This window comes from Monodon monoceros, unplaced genomic scaffold (genome assembly GCF_005190385.1).
Source record: "Monodon monoceros isolate NGI ecotype Baffin Bay Population unplaced genomic scaffold, NGI_Narwhal_1 Super_Scaffold_19, whole genome shotgun sequence".
Classification (NCBI taxonomy): domain Eukaryota; kingdom Metazoa; phylum Chordata; class Mammalia; order Artiodactyla; family Monodontidae; genus Monodon; species Monodon monoceros.
Window position 1 is genome coordinate 53,185,372 of NW_021703775.1, and position 17,194 is coordinate 53,202,565.

The following is a 17,194-nucleotide window of genomic DNA, read 5'->3' on the forward strand; positions in this document are numbered from 1 at the left end:
AGAAGCTGGGAGGAGGCTATTGCAGTAATAGTAATGCAAGGGAGAGATGAGAGTGGCTCAGGCCAGGAGTAGCAGTGGAGGTGGTCTGATTCTAGATACATTTTGAAGGTAGAACCAACAGGATTTTCTTACAGATGGGACGAGTGAGAGAAGAGTCAAGGATGACTGCCAAGTTTTTGTAGGATAGAGATTCTAGCAGGTGGAGCTGGTGTGGAGTTGTGGATAAGTTCACGTAGTTTGAGATGTCTGTCAGACATCCAGGTGAAGATGTTGAGTAGGAAGTTGCACACACAAGCCTGGAATTGGAAAAAGAAGTCTGGGCTGGAGATGAAAATTGGGGAGTTGTCAGCATATAGACTATAATTTTAAGCTTATGAGCTAGATGAGCTCAGCATCAAGGGAATGAATTAGGTGGACAGAAGAAGTAAAGACTGGGTTGCGGTGAGCTCACGTAAAGACATAAGGGAGAAGAAGATGAACTAGCCAAGGTGTCTGAGAAGGCTCAACAATAGTGAAGTAGGAGAAAAACCTAAGGGCGCCTGGCATCTTGGAAGCCGGATCAAGGAAGTTACAAGGTTAGGGAGTGTTCAGATTTAGAAATTATGTCATTTATTCTTTTTTCTTTTTAATTGAAGTATAGTTGATTTACAACGTTGTGTTAATTACTGCTGCACAGCAAGGTGACTCAGTTATACCTATGTATATACACATTCTTTTTCATATTCTTTTCTATTATGGTTTATCATAGGATATCGAATATAGTTCCCTGTGCTATACAGTAGGACCTGTTGTTTATCCCTTCTGTGTATACCAGTTTGTATCTGCTAATGCCAAACTCCCAATCCATCCCTCCTCCACTCCCCGTCCCCGCTTGGCAGCCACCAGTCTTTTCTCTATGTCTGTGATTCTGTTTCTGTTTCATGGATACGTTCATTCGTGTCATATTTTAGATTCTACATGTAAGTGATAGCATATGTATTTGTCTTTCTCTTTCTGACTTCCTTCACTTAGTATGATAATCTCTAGTTGCATCCATGTTGCTGCAAATGGCATTTTGTTCTTTTTTTATGGCTGAGTAGTAGTCCGTTATATATATATGTACCACATGTTCTTTATCCATTCATCTGTCGGTGGACATTTAGGATGTTTTCACGTCTTGGCTATTGTGAGTAGTGCTGCAATGAACATATGGGTGCATGTATCTTTTTGAATTATAGTTTTGTCTGGATAAATGCCCAGGAGTGGGATTGCTGGATCATATGGTAATTCTATTTTTAGTTTGCTTGGGAAACTCCATACTGTTTTCCACAGTGACTGTACCATTTATTCCTGATTCGTTATTTTTACTCTAAAAAGAAGAAGTGAGGTTAGTCATTAGCTGAGAAAATGGGAAAATTTTGAGGTGAGTTAAGAGTGTTGGAAGTTTGCAATAAATGTCTGCATAACTGGAATATTTATGGGAATGGAAGAGAGAGGCATAAATGTTGATTATAATCTAAAATTGATTTTGGCCCTTTGATTGAGGGATTATTTTGGAGAGAGATAGAAAAGGTGACATTTTAATTTGACTTTTCTTTTGTAATAATTTCTTTTCTTTGTTGTAGAAAATTGGCTGGAAATCATATTGTTCAAACTCAGTTGATGAATGACTTGTTGGTAGGCATTAGAGTTTCAGTGATGTTAGTACAGAAAGTACAAGGTTTCCAGAGACTTCATTTGAAGAGTTCTCCTACATGGCAAAGTATGTGTGGATTGCTGAGTATCTTTACCAAGTTTTTAAGCGATGGTAAGTATAAGACATACAAATGATGGTTACAACTGAGTGTCAATCACTTTGCTACTAATGGTATGAAATATTTGATACTTAACTGAAATATAGAACTTCCTCTCCCCCAGCCCCTCAAAGTGGCGAAAGGTTCTGGATTACAGTTCAACAAGGGATAACATTGAAGGACTGTTCTAAATGTGTGTATGTGTGTGTGCATGTATGTATTGTATACAAAGAAGAAAACCCAACAATCTTAGGGTTGAAAAGCCACAGACTTTAAAAAGCAAAAGAAAGTTCTTGAGAAATTTCCAAATTTGGAGGTACGATCTGGAAAGATTAGTGTAACCCATGCATTTCTCCTTAGCAGCAGGTGTTACCTTCAGATAATGACGGTGGTCATTGTGGGGCTGGTCATTATTCCTCCTTATATCTCATGTTGCTTCTATCCATATGAACTGTACCACCACGAAACCAAGTAGGTAATGAGAGGAAGTGCCTTTTTTTTTTTTTTTTTTGTCTATTTAGTAAAAATATTTAATGCTGCCAAAAAGTGTAAAAATACAGTAGGAGTGGCAGTACAGCACCAAGTAGTCTCTCCTAATTTATTTCTTTTACATCTTTCTACATTTTCATACATGCATTGAAAAACTTCACAATGCACAAAATTAGAGGGTTCTGCAAAGTCTTCTGCTGGTGGTGGTTGCTCTTTGTTCCCCTGGATGTAAGGTTTACTTTGTAAACAGACAAATGTGAGGCAATCTACAGGCTTATCAAGGAGAGGAAGTGTCTTATATAAAAGTGTTTCAACTAAGGAGTTAAAATGAAATGCTTGAATTAGAATATCACCATTTTGTTACCCCCAGTGACTTGAGGTAGGCATTAGGCAACAACAACTGCTAACATTACAGAAACAGACAACCAGACAACATGTGCCTCTTACTTTTGAGTCTTGCTTTTACCACTTGTAGTCTTCCCAGAGGAACTGAACTTGAGACTGACCCCGTGTCTAGGTCACCTGCCATTTTGCAGGAATTACAGAGGACAGAAGAAAGTGTTGAACCACACTAGGAGTAAACATCCAGATCATGGGAAACTCTGCAGGTTAAAAGGACAGAGTTCTTCAACAGAAATTATAATAAAAAGGACGGAAGGGGCACCTGTAGATTAAAGGACATATCAAAAAAATTTTAAATGGGCGAGACTATAGTGTCTAGGGATGCACATTTGATTAATGAAACTATTTAAAAATAATAAGGCAGTCATTACTGTGAAAGTCAGGATAATGCTTACTCAGGGTGAGAGAGGAGCTTGTGATTGGGGTGAGGCATGTGGATGAGCCCTCTGGGCTGGGTGGCCAAGCTCTATTTCTTGCCTTGGATGGTGGGTACAAGGGTGTTAACCTTCTAATAATTCATTAAGCTATACATTTGCTTTGGATGTTTTCTGTATCTGTGTTTTATATTACAATAAGATTAGCAAAAATGTTATACTAAACATATAAGTATCTACATAAAAAGCTGTATTACCTTTTCACTCTTTACCTCCTATTCTATATGGTAATGTATGTATGAATATTAACTTAATTAAAAAAACATTAATAGGATCTGTTCAGAGCTCTTGCTTGTAAAAAAACAGTAACTGACTCTGATTTTGCTAGGCTGAAGGGAAAAAAATAGTATCTCATTGTTTATATGTTCTTAACCCTGGTAACTAGTGAGAGTCCTAACTATATTGTCTCATTAGTATTTCTTTTCTTTCCTCTCTTTTCCTTCCTTCCTTCCTTCCTTCCTTCCTGCCTTCCTGCCTTCTTTCCTTTCTCTCTCTCTCTGTCTCCCCCTCTCTTTATTCCTTCCTTCCTGCCTTCCTTCCTTTGCCTAGGATCTCAGATAAGTATTAAAAGGAAGATAAAGTTCCTTTTATTAAGGCATAATTTACAGACATGTTTGCAGAGGATATTTACATTTTAAAAGAGGAATTTATAAATCTAAAAAAAAAAGACTTCAGTGAAATGCAGAGAAGACATGAATTTAATGTGAGGCAACCTCATTTCTGAAAAGTTGATGGCCCCTAATCAATGCTGTTCTTCCCTAGGATTTTAAAGCTTCATGTATCAGTAAAGTGCTTAGCTGTAAGTAACAGAAAGCTGAACTTCAGGGATTTAATTAAATGTGCCTCCCCACATAAGGATAAATTCAGAGGCAGGTGATCCAGAACTACTGTAGGCAGTCTGGGACCCAAACATTTCTGCTCTTCTGCTTTGCCGTCTTCAGCATGTTGGCTTTCATCCATATGTTTGTTGTTTAGTGGTTACTATATGACTGCTCTGTCTCCAGACCCCCTGTCTGTGTTCAGGGCAGGAAGGAAGACCAGTTGCATCTTTACCTTTAATCTGGAAGAACAAAAATAGCCAAAAGATTTCTGCTTACATCCCATCGGCCTGAATCCTCATATGGTACCTTTAGTTGCAAGGAAGATTGAGGAAACAGGTATCGTGTCTTTGGCTGGGCACGTGGATCTCCCAGAGTCACAGTTCGTTAACAGGGATAAAGCGCAGAATAGATTTTTGGAAGATAGCTTATAGTAGGTATTCATAATTCTTACCCCAAAGTGAATAATTCATTGTATTATTTTGTTTACTTTCTCACAAACCAGAGGCTAATAGAAAACAAAAAGAAGATACTAAGCCAGGATTGTTTGGTTACATTGGGTACAGTGCCAGTGAGAGCAAAGTTTGTAATTAGCACTGATATGGGCTCTTTACACAAGCCCTGAAGTCACTTTAAGAAAAAGTAATGTATCATGGGGATTGGGATGCAGAGGCATCAGTGGAAGGGAGGGAATAGGAGGTATTGCTGCTAGATGTGCTGGGAGGGAGTAGATGGAGAGGAAGAGAGAGTGGATGTTAGAGGAGAAAGGAAGGAATTACATTGATTATTTGTGTGCTGGGCATAAAAGCCTTTATGTTCATTAATTTCAACCTTACAACAACTGTGTCAGGTAGGAGTTATATTTTTCCCATTTTACAGAAGAGAAAGCTGAATCCCTGGGAAGTTAAATAACTTAATAAAGGCCTATCCACCTAGGAAGTGGTCAAGCTAGAAATTGCACCCAGGACTGTCTGACCCCACGACATCTGCTCTTTCTACTCTACCACAGTATCCATCACCATTTAATACATGCTTTCTACTTTTTTACCAAATAGATGACCTCTTACAGACGATTCAGAGTACATCTGGATTAGCTGTTATTCTTTTTATTAAGGCTATGTTTCATCCACCTGAAAAGATTCCTGATTTGGTAAGTCCATCTCCTTTTTAGAATTGTACTTTATTGATAGTTAGACACGTTTTTCTTTTTTTTTCTTACGGTACGCAGGCCTCTCACTATTGTGGCCTCTCCCATTGCGGAGCACAGGCTCCAGACGCGCAGGCTCAGCAGGCATGGCTCACAGGCCCAGCCGCTCCGCGGCACGTGGGATCTTCCCGGACCGGGGCACGAACCCGTGTCCCCTGCATCGGCAGGCGGACTCTCAGCCACTGCGCCACCAGGGAAGCCCAGACACATTTTTCTTTTTAAGATTTTTTAGATATGGACCATTTTTTAAAGTCTTTATTGAATTTGCCACAATACTGCTTCTGTTCTATGTTTTTTTGGTTTTTTGGCCTCGAGACATGCAGATCCCAGCTCCCAACCAGGGATCAAACCCACACCCCCTGCATTGGAAGGCAACGTCTCAACCACTGGACCACCAGGGAAGTCCCAACACATGTTTTAAAAAATATTTTTAGGGACTTCCTGGTGGCGCAGTGGTTAAGAATCCGCCTGCCAATGCAGGGGGCACGGGTTCGATCCCTGGTTCGGGAAGATCCCACATGCTGTGGAGCAACTAAGCCGTGCGCCAGAGCCTGCAAGCCACAATTACTGAGCCCTCGTGCCACAACTACTGAAGCCCATGCGTCTAGAGCCCATTCTGTGCAACAAGAGAAGCCACTGTAATGAGAAGACTGCGTACCACAGCGAACAGTAGCCCCCGCTCGTCGCAACTAGAGAAAGCCTGCACGCAGCAACGAAGACCCAACGCAACCAAAAATAAATTAATTAATTAGAAAAAGTTTTTTTAAAGAAGTGAATTTAAAAAAGTTTTTTGCATAGTCAGAATCTTTCTGGTAACCTTTTTCCCTTATAATAAGTGACTTCCAAAAATTTGGATAAAGCAGAAGACAATAATAGTCACCTGTAAATCTGTCTCACAAAGATAATCATTATCAACATTTTGGGGTGTATATCCTTGTTTTTTTCTAGTGTTTTGTTCAGTTCCATCTCTCAGTATCGTAAAAGATATTTGTGTTATTAAAATTAGAGATTAATGTATAGATATATACAGTAATAACTTTTTGATAAATGTTATTTTTATTAAGAATAACCCAAATATTGTACTAGAATCAATTGTTCAGGGAATTTGATTGTATGGAAGGTGTAAGTTGATAATACAGTTCTTGTATTCAGTACTAGCAGTTTTTTTGTTCCTTACTGTTTTACCTAGGAACTTATTTTAGTTCTTTACTAAGAGCAAAATGGCTTTATACAAAACAGATGTATACTGTTTTATGAGCTCACACAAAGTAATTATCATTGGATAAAGTTAAAAATTTTAATTTCTCAAATCACCTCTAAAAAAGCATTAGTTAATAATCTCATCCACCTGCAGGTGGCAATGTGTTGTGCTCTCCCAGTACATTCAAACCAGCAAAATGGTTCATGTATTTAGATTCAATTTTTTTCCTCTTTGATATAATAATTTTAACACTTGTGGGTTTTTCACCTTTAGATTCAGTGTTTTTCCTAGGACATTTCAGGGGAAAGAGAATTTTGGATTTATATTTTGGGATATCTGGAAAGTTTTAGAGGCTTTATGTGTATCAGCTCTGTCATATTTTTCCAGATTAGTAGTTTGCTCCTCCGTTCAGTGGACCACACCAGCATCCCCGAGTGGCTTTTGAACTGCTGCAGGAGCCTTTGTTGTGCTGATGTCTCCCAGTCAGCTCTCTTATTCCTGTGTCAGGGGACGCTCACCATGTTGGATTGGCAGGATGGGAGGATGGGCCCCAGTGGGGAGGCCCTGCTCTTGGATACTGTGCGTGTTCTGTTCACCTTGAGTTCACAGTGAGTTTTGTCTCATATTTTGCTTTGCTTGTCAGACATTTAAAAGATGGCAGCTGAGCTGGCTTACTTAGTAATTCAATGAAAAGTGGTCAGGATAGGGCTTCCCTGGTGGCGCAGTGGTTGGGAGTCCGCCTGCCGATGCAGGGGACACGGGTTCGTGCCCCGGTCCGGGAAGATCCCACATGCCGCAGAGCGGCTGGGCCCGTGAGCCGTGGCCGCTGAGCCTGCGCGTCCAGAGCCTGTGCCCCGCAATGGGAGAGGCCACAACAGTGAGAGGCCTGCGTACCACAAAAAAAAAAAAAAAAAAAAGTGGTCAGGATAATCTTAAATTAGAAGGGAGCTATGTGTAGGGAATGAGGTGGGTATGAAAGTAGAACAGGAGAAGATGGGATGATGGGAGAGAGAGAGAGAAATTATTGGTGCAGGTTAACCTGTAGCGAACACTTGTAAAATTAATTTTAACATTCAGTTTTGCATTAGATAATGCAAGCATTTAAAAAAAATTATAAACACTTCTATACATATAATGCTTTAGAGTTTACGAATAACTTAAGCATAGGTAGTTCAGTGTGATCCTCATATGTCTGATAGATAGGATAGGAAATCTAATCTGTTGAATGGGTAAAGTGAAGCTTAGAAAAGTAAATGCTTACCTAATAGCATATTGCTTTTAAGCACCTAAGCCAGAAATGTAATGAGGTCTTCTGACTTCACTGGATTGTAGTTTGTGTTTTTTTGATATAAGTTGTGCATATTTTAAAGTAATTTAAAAATTATTCTTCATATAGTTTATTGAGATATAATTTACATACCATATAATTCACCTATTTAAAGCATGTAGTTCAGTTTTTTTTTAGTATGTATATTTACAGGGTTGTGCAGCTGTCACCACAGTCAACTTTAGAATATTTTCATTACCCCAGAAAGAAGCCCCATTCCCACTAATATTCCCTAGCCCCTCAGTATATTTTAAAACACCTGTGAAAGATGCATCTCAGTCAAAATAATGAACATTTCCATCACCTGCAAAAGTTTCCCTGTGTCTTTTTATGGATTAGTTTTTACGAAATGGAAAGATTCATATGCAAATTTGAGATGTTTTGGCTTTGTAATTTTTTGTTGTAAATTTAATAATGATTCAATTTTCTGATCATTCTTTATATTTTGTATTGATATTTTTAAAGTCTGAGTGATTATAAAATGAAATTCCTTTTACTAGTCAGTATAAAATAATATGACTCATTTTTCTTCAGGATCAAGGAGTCAACTCTGGAAATGTTTCTGTCTAGAATTTTGGCATCTTGGACTAATTCAGCTATACAAGTCCTTGAATCAAGTTCCCCAAGCCTAAAGGACCGTCTGAATGGGAATTCAGACGTGGTTAGGAGACTTTTGGAATATGTCTATACCCACTGGGAACATCCATTGGATGCTTTGAGACACCAAACCAAAACCATATTCAGAAATATTCTCCAAATGCACCAGCTTGCCCTGGAAGAGTCAGGTTCAGATTTGGCTGCTGATGGTTTCATTTTTCAACTGACTGAGAGTCTTCTGCGATTGGAATGGCATAGTAAAGGAAAGTACACATGCCTTTGTTGTTTAGTAGATTACATAGGAATTGAACATATTTTGGCATTAGCTAAAACTATTCCATCGCAAATCTTAGAGGTGATGGGGGACCAGTCCTTGGTGCCTTATGCAAGTGACCTCTTGGAAACCATGTTTAAAAGTCATAAGAGTTGTTTGAAATCCCAGGCTGTTGACAGCACTTGGATTGACAAGTGGCATGAGACTTGGGTTTCTCCTCTCCTGTTTATACTGTGTGAAGGAAATCTGGATCAAAAATCTTACGTGATTGATTATTACTTGCCAAAATTATTGAATTGCAACCCTGAAAGCTTAAGCTACATGGTAAAGATTCTTCAGACTTCTGCTGATGCTAAAACTGGTAAGAAAATGAATTTTTTTGTTTTAGTAATTTCTAGTTAGGATGCTTAAGTTTAGGTACCTAGGCAAATTTAAATATTATCATTTCTGTTAATAGTAAAGGAGGATATTAAATACAGAAATTTTGGATTGAAACAAATGTTCCTGTACCTAGCTGAATAGAGTTTTTTGGCTGAAGTCATTTCTACAGGCTAAGGATTGATCCCAGTTATGATTATGAGGTTCCCTTTATTACTAGGTTTTAATTCATTTTACCAAGTTTTTATTATTTGGTTGTCAGACTGGAGTAAACGTTTGTGTGTTTTATATAATTTACTTATTCAAGTGATTGAAATAGTAATTAAAAATTGTTTTAGGCAAGGTTAAAGACAGGTAAATTGGCAGTAGCAAGTATTTGTCTCTGGGAAAGAGATAAAAAATTTAGAAGCATGACCCCAGGAAACAGCTCTCTCTGGTCATTTAGAATAAGCATAAACATCCCACTGAAACTCAGTAACCTTGAAAGAATCACTGCATTGAAGCATAATTTAGTAATTAAGATGTAAAACGATGATCCTGACTCCTCATGTAAATCTTAAAATTATCATATTCTGTTTAACAAAGCAGGAATATGGTACCCTACGCCACATTTTAAGAGTATTTCTAACTAAAATTTAAGTTAAAATCTTTCAATCCTTCAAAGAATACCATGAGATAGCTGGAAAATTTGATTCCTGTACACAAAAATGAGCCTTATTTATAATTTTTAACAATAATCATCCTTGCATTTTTGAGAAGCCGTCTAAAGCTGAGGATCCGTGAATCTGTTCTGAAGCTAGGCAGTCTTTATTTTAAACCAAGGTGTCCTGTGAGCCAGAGCTCCCTGTCCCCTTAGTAACGGCTGATGTCCTGGCCTCTGAAAGCGTCAGGTTCTTTGTGATCCCCCTTTTATCTCCTTTGCTAAGAAGAAACAGTAACTCCAAAATATGCAGAGAGGTTCAGTGTTTGTTTTTAGAGAAATAATGGTCTTTAGCCACTGAAGTGTTTTTCCTATTTTCGGCTGAAAGTCATTTTAGTTATTTTTATTGTTTTAAATATTGCTTCATGGGCTTCCCTGGTGGCGCAGTGGTTGAGAGTCTGCCTGCCAATGCAGGTGACACGCGTTCATACCCCGGTCCAGGAAGATCCCACGTGCCGCGGAGCGGCTGGGTCCGTGAGCCATGGCCTCTGAGCCTGCGCGTCCGGAGCCTGTGCTCCGCAACGGGAGAGGCCACAGCAGTGAGAGGCCCGCGAACCACAAAAAAAAAAAAAAAAAAAGATAAATATTTCTTCACTTGATTTTTTTCCTGATTGACTTGATGGTCTATTTTCTAACTGTCAAGGGAAAGGTAAAAATATTAGCCAAAAATTATGATTTTTTTAAGTTAACAATAAGTGGATTATGCTTACTGAAATTATTGATTTAAGAACTATTAAATCCTTTTAAATAATGATTTTATAATAGAAACACTAATTCATGTTAGAATTTAGCTTAAAATATGATTTTTGTTTCTTGAAATGTTAACTGGAAACGTGAATTTTGTAGTTTTTAAATAGCACAGTGGTGGTCTTTGTTACTGTGTTTTGAGCCAAGAGTAATCTTTTCCATCCTTAGGGTCTTATGACAGCAGAGGGGCTCTGGGAGCTTTGATGGCTTGTCTACGAACAGCTAGAGCTCATGGACATCTTCAGTCTGCAACTGATGCCTGGAGGGACCTTGTGTCCAGTGCAAGAATAAAGCAAGGCTTAATTCATCAGCACTGCCAAGTAAGTAAACAAAATAACTGGGAATTCATACATGCGGTAGATCCCTGATTCATTTATTCATTTAACAGTGCGATATAGAAGCCCCTACATTATGCCCAGCACTGTTTTAAGGGCTCCATAAGAAGGATGAATAGAAAGGGAAGAGTATAGACTTTGTGCTCAGGCTGCTTAAAGTTTAGTTGAGAGAATAAGGAAACCTGCCTAAGACAACTGGAAACTCTTAGAAGACAATGCAGATACAAGTGTACCTTTATGCATAAAGACTGGGGAAGCTTAGAAGAAGAGATTGATCTGAGTATAGATGGTGGTTGAGTAGGAAAGTGATAAATGTGATCTGAGGAGGGGAAGCACTGGCGCTTACTCAAAATGGAAGGACACAGTAAACAAGGGCTGAAGGGTGACTAAAGACATCGTTTGGCAGGAGTGGAGTATTTTGTCCATTTTATGGAAGCCTCCAATGCTTGGTTGAAGACTTCAGATTTTATCCAGTTGGTAACTGGGAAGCAGAGCCACTCTGCCTTTAGCCAGGAAGTGGCATGAATGGAAACAGAGATGAGTTTCCAGAGTGGGAGCAAAAAGAAACCAGTGAGATGTTCAAGACAGTAATTGGAGAGTGAGATGATGTGGTCCTGGGGCAGAGTGGTTCACTGAGAAAAAAGAATGAAGTTGAGCATTACTGTGGAATAAGAATCTCTAAGATTTTTGACTTTAATAAAATACCCAATTTACACATTTAATAAAATAATTTTATAGGAAATAACCACAGGAACTTTGGGATTATGGAACCTTTCTGAAGTACACATGGGTAAACTGAGATTTACCTTCCCTCCCCCCCCCCCACCTTTGGTAGCCTGTGTAAATAATTAAACCCGTCAAGTGGTTTAGGCTTTGCTTATTTCATTGAAAAATTAACATTTTATTGCTTGGTGTATTTTAGGTACGGATCGATACGTTAGGCTTGCTTTGTGAAAGTAATCGAAGCACAGAAATTGTTTCCACAGAAGAAATGGAGTGCATTCAGTTCTTTATCACATACAATCTTAACAGTCAGTCTCCAGGAGTGCGGCAACAGATTTGTTCTCTTCTTAAAAAGGTAAAATTTCTCCTCAGAAAGTGTAGGAAAGTGGTGAACTTTGCTCTGGAATTATTTTTAAAAAGAGCCCAGATCCGAGGAGAGTGTGGGAATAAGGGTCATGGGATTGGAGTACCACAGCTCTTCATGGCCCTTCTGTGAACGCTTTGTTCTGTGATTCCATAAAGTTCATATTTGGGGTTAAAATCCAGAGTGAAAAGTCCTTTCACTTTGGTGTAATAAGTCAGCCTTGAACTCTTTTTTTGAAAGGAAAAAAAAAAAATCTAGCACTGGAGTTTTCAGGGTATAAGGTATTTTAAGAAAACTTTAGTAAGAGGAGGAAGGATGTCTTTGTATTTTTATTGTTCCTGTAAGTGCCTCAGGAAATAGTCATTATTGAATAATTCAGCTTGAATTAATCACCTGATACACTTCTAGGGTGAAGAGTGGGTAGAGAGTAGAAGTGAGTATATCATCTTTAGGTTCATGCTGACCTAAAGGAAATAGAACTGTGGCTTTATGACTGTGGATTCTGATTTGCAGTAATATTTGGTTTTTGGTTTTTAAAATGTAAAGGTTAATTTTCTGTTGAGTTTAAAAATCAGTATTCCCCTTGCCTGACATTTTAGTCTAAAGAATTTAGAAAGTTCTTCCTTTGCCTTTTAAGCTGATGTTTAAGGTTAATGTGGCTTATGTATGCTTCATTTTTCTTCTTCTCAAAGTTGTTTTGTAGGATACAGGAAAGTTCTCAGGTACTTTATAAACTGGAACAAAGTAAATCCAAACATGAACCAGAGAATGAGTTAACCAGACAGCACCCTTCTGTATCTTTACAGCAATATAAGGTAGGTGATAAATTCCTAGATATACAGATTTTTAAGAAACCTAAAACAATTTTGAATAAACATTAAAGAGAAGTAAATACTCTTGGTGAATAGTATTTCTGTGCTTTTTTCCTTCAAGCTGGGTTTTACATATTCCTTCTAGTGCTTTGGAACTTCTCTTAAGGTAGCCTGAGTTGCGGAACCAGTGCTGGACTTGAAGTCTGTTATAGAATAACATTCTGGGAAAACTGGACAGCTACATGTAAAAGAATGAAATTAGAACACTCCCTAACACCATACACAAAAATAAACTCAAAATGGATTAAAGACCTAAATGTAAGGCCAGACACTGTAAAACTCTTAGGGGAAAACATAGGCAGAACACTCTGACATAAATCACAGCAAGATCCTTTTTGACCCACCTCCTAGAGAAATGGAAATAAAAACAAAAATAAACAAATGGGACCGAATGAAACTCAAAAGCTTTTGCACAGCAAAGGAAACCATAAACAAGACGAAAAGACAACCCTCAGAATGGGAGAAAATATTTGCAAATGAAGCAACTGACAAAGGATTAATCTCCAAAATTTACAAGCAGCTCATGCAGCTCAATATCAAAAGAACAAACGACCCAATCCAAAAACGGGCAGACAACCTAAATAGACATTTCTCCAAAGAAGATATACAGACTGCCAACAAACACATGAAAGGATGCTCAACATCACTAATCATTAGAGAAATGCAAATCAAAACTACAATGAGGTATCACCTCACACCAGTCAGAATGGCCATCATCAAAAAATCTACAAACAATAAATGCTGGAGAAGGTGTGGAGAAAAGAGAACCCTTTTGCACTGTTGGTGGGAATGTAAATTGATACAGCCACTATGGAGAACAGTATGGAGTTTCCTTTAACAAACTAAAAATAGAACTACCATATGACCCAGCAATCCCACTACTGGGCATATACCCTGAGAAAACCCTAATTCGAAAAGAGTCATGTACCACAATGTTCATTGCAGCTCTATTTACAATAGCCAGGACGTGGAAGCAACCTAAGTGTCCATCAACATATGAATGGGTGAAGAAGATGTGGCACATATATACAATGGAATATTACTCAGCCATAAAAAGAAACGAAATTGAGTTATTTGTAATGAGGTATCGGATGGACCTAGAGACTGTCATACAGAATGAAGTAAGTCAGAAAGAGACAAAACAAGTACCATATGCTAACACACATATATATATGGAATCTAAAAAAATTAAAAATTGTTCTGAAGAAGGTAGGGACTGGACAGGAATAAAGACTCGGACATAGAGAATGGACTAGAGGACACGGGGAGGGGGAAGGGTAAGCTGGGACAAAGTGAGAGAGTGGCATGGACATACATACACTATCAATTGTAAAATAGATAGCTAGTGGGAAGCATAGCATAGGGAGATCAGCTCGGTGCTTTGTGACCACCTAGAGGGGTGGGATAGGGAGGGTGGGAGGGAGACACAAGAGCAAGGAGATATGGGGATATATGTATATGTATAGCTGATTCACTTTGTTATACAGCAGAAACTAACACACTATTGTAAAGCAATTATATTCCAATAAAGATGTTAAAAAAAATAGAATAACATTAATGAGCTAACCTCGATGTTTTACAGCTTATGTGAGCCAGATGAATTTAGTACTTTAAAAAAAGGTAATTGGCAGCCCTGATTCCTCCACACTTCCCCGGGGTAGATGACTGCTGCATCTGAGTGTGTTTCCCCTTTCATCTAACATGATTTCACAGTAGCTTGATGTTTGTGACTCCTGGCCCATGGTCCAGTTACAGAGCTTCCTCTCTATCCTGTTTTTTGGAGTGAACTTGAAGAATAGGACTGGATTTCAGGGCACCAGGTTCATGTCATGGATGGATCCCCAGTTATAGCAGCTCCAGTCTGGGCCAGCGCTCAGCTCGACAACCTTCAATTTCTGTCCCAACGGAACAGAATGAGCTTTCACTGGTTTCTTTCTCCAAATCTTTCCTCTCGGAAGCAGATGCTTATTTTCTCCTAACGCCCAGATAGAGGACAGAGCTCATCTATTTTATTTCATTTAGGGAAACAAGTATAATAGGTGATATATTGGAACCATGCTATACTTACTACCTACTAAAGGTTAAAAATCATCTAAAGAAGAACATTCCTGTACAAAGGCTGAAATCAGCTTCATCTTCGTAAAATCTCAACAACAAAAGATGAGAAAGTCACAACCTAAACTTGAAGGACATGATTAGTAACAATTCTGCCACTGACTACTTGGCTTACTTTCATGAGTGTACTTAGCTATAAGTGGGATGAGTAACCTCTCTGAAAAGGTTGGTTTTGAGGATTAAACAAGAAATGTTCTTTGCAAACTCTAGATCACTCTAAAAAGCCTTCCTGGGCATCATTAAAAGTAACTAGAGTATAGAGCATTTACTGTGTGTGTGTAACAGTTATGTTTTAGCCCTTTTTAGATCATTGCTAGATGATCTCAGAAACACCTTGCTTCTTTTTGCAGGGGATAAAATGACATTTGTGAAATCTCAATTAGGTACTTAGAAACACAAAACTGATTTTGTGGTGTGACATTCTGAATTTTCATGTATGCGTGGTTTCTTCGTTTTGCTTATGAATATATATTTTTTGAAAACTAGTCCTTTAGAGTCTTGATCTGAGTCAGTCTCATAGTTCTGATATTTTCTCCCACCTGTAGGCTCTTGTGGCTTTTGGAGGTTGCAACTTCGGAACTGTTGTATCATCGTCATTAGAATAGTGGGTGTCGTGTGCGGTGTGTGGTGGACTCAGTGCCAGTCAACAGACTAAGTGCTGGGAGAAGAGCAGGCTATGAGTGGGAAAAGGTGTCTTCTAGTCTAGTGAAGGAGGTTATTTCATACTCTAGTATAATAGAGTACTTAAAAATATGTTAGCTAGAGTACTTTCAAGTATAAAATGCTTTAGATCCGTGTTCTCCTTTAATCTTTAATAACGAAACTGTGAGATAGGCATTATTATCCTCACTTAACAAGTGAGATAAGTGAAGCTTGGAAAAGTTGAATGAGCAAACTATCCAAGGGTCCTCAGCCAGGAAGTGGTAGAGCCTGACTACAATCTATATCTGCTCTGGACAACCAAATCGGAATAGTTTCTTCCCTAGTACCAGCTTGAGGGAAGGCTTGGAGGTAAGAGAGTACAGGGAAAATTTGGAGAATGGTGAATTCACTAGTATGAATGACATATAAGATACTTGAGGGACAGAGGATTTTTTTTTTGGCCACGCCCCACAGTATGTGGGATCTTAGTCCCCCAAACAGGGATCAAACCCATGCCCCTTGCATTGGAAGCACAGAGTCCTTTTTTTTTTTTAACTCTTTGTTTTTTTTTAAAAGTATTTGTTTATTTATTTGGCTGTGTCAGGTCTTAGTTGCGGCATGCAGGATCTTTCGTTGCAGTGCACAGGCTCTTTCTTGCGGCGTGCAGGCTTCTCTCTCGTTGTGGTATGTGGGCTCTAGAGTACACGATCTCTCTAGTTGTGGCACGTGGGCTCTAGAGCACTCGGGCTCAGTTGTTGCAGCATGCGAGTTCCACGGCATGTGGGATCTTAGTTCCCCAGTGAGGGATCGAACTCGTGTCCCCTGCATTGGAAGACAGATTCTTAACCACTGTACCACCAGGGAAGTCCCCGGACAGAGGAATTGAATAATGGGAAATGAGTTAGAAAATCAATTTGGGGATGGGTAGCAGAGAGCTTTGAATGCTAGGCCATGGTATCTGGAATCCCCACCAAGGGACATTAAAAGGGACTAGAGCATATATTGAGCCCTTACTATGTGTGTAGTACAGTGTGTTCAGGACATAAATGTCTAAATTGTGGTTCCTGCCTCCATTGTGGTTACAGTCTGGTTGAGGGAAAGAACAACTATATCTGAAAATACAATTGACAGTGCAGTTAGGATAAGATAAATCCTAAAGGATGAACTTGTTGCCATTTAATGTGAATACTATACTACTCATTTATAATTAACACTAGTTTAACTAGGATATTTTCAATAACTACCCTATTCCTTTGAAACCCTATTAATTAATAGAATTAATAAACTAGTAAACTCTTACTTAGGGCTTGTAAGGGCCTACAGGATAAATCCCCAAGATTGTATGTCCTTAACCAAGGAAATGAATGCAGGAATCCTATCTAAAGATGGTTGGGACTAGGGCTGCTTATATGCTGCTTAGTTACAAATATATGTTGTCAGGGCGTAGCAGTGTATGAGAGGCTTGAGAATCACAGCTTTTCCTTATATGTTTTTCCTTTGGTCTTATGGAGAAATTATTATTATTTTTTTTAATTAGAGGAAGAAGACTTTATCCTGGATAAACTATTTCCCACATTGCTTTTTTTATTGCATTTTACTAAAAGTTTTCATTTCTAATCATTTGTATAAACAGAAAGGTAGAATAGGAGTCTCAGAGAGGCAGATAGAAGACAGTGGAATAGCTAGATCTTTGTCATGAAATATGTCATTATAGCTAGATACCAAGTATTTATCAAATGTATCAAGTAGTATATATTGGATATGTCTTTGGTCATTTTAAAACTTAAAAAAAAAGTA

The 17,194-nt window shown here is 38.5% G+C and overlaps 1 protein-coding gene across 10 annotated transcripts in view; it reads left to right on the forward strand.

Annotated features, from left to right (window-relative positions):
* Positions 1–17,194, forward strand: part of THADA (THADA armadillo repeat containing) — a 313,009-nt gene that overhangs the window by 15,313 nt on the left and 280,502 nt on the right. For 9 of the 10 annotated variants that reach the window (XR_003794967.1, XR_003794966.1, XR_003794968.1 and 6 more), the window contains 7 exons: positions 1,605–1,786; positions 4,971–5,065; positions 6,711–6,931; positions 8,185–8,882; positions 10,515–10,666; positions 11,604–11,759; positions 12,461–12,583. Coding sequence is in view for 7 of the 10 variants with exons in the window: in XM_029232473.1 (XP_029088306.1) it covers positions 1,605–1,786; positions 4,971–5,065; positions 6,711–6,931; positions 8,185–8,882; positions 10,515–10,666; positions 11,604–11,759; positions 12,461–12,583 (1,627 nt within the window). In the remaining 3 variants the exon portion in view is untranslated. Of the gene's footprint in view, positions 1–1,604; positions 1,787–4,970; positions 5,066–6,710; positions 6,932–8,184; positions 8,883–10,514; positions 10,667–11,603; positions 11,760–12,460; positions 12,584–17,194 lie in introns of those variants that run through there. The other variant, XM_029232479.1, reaches the window with a different exon arrangement.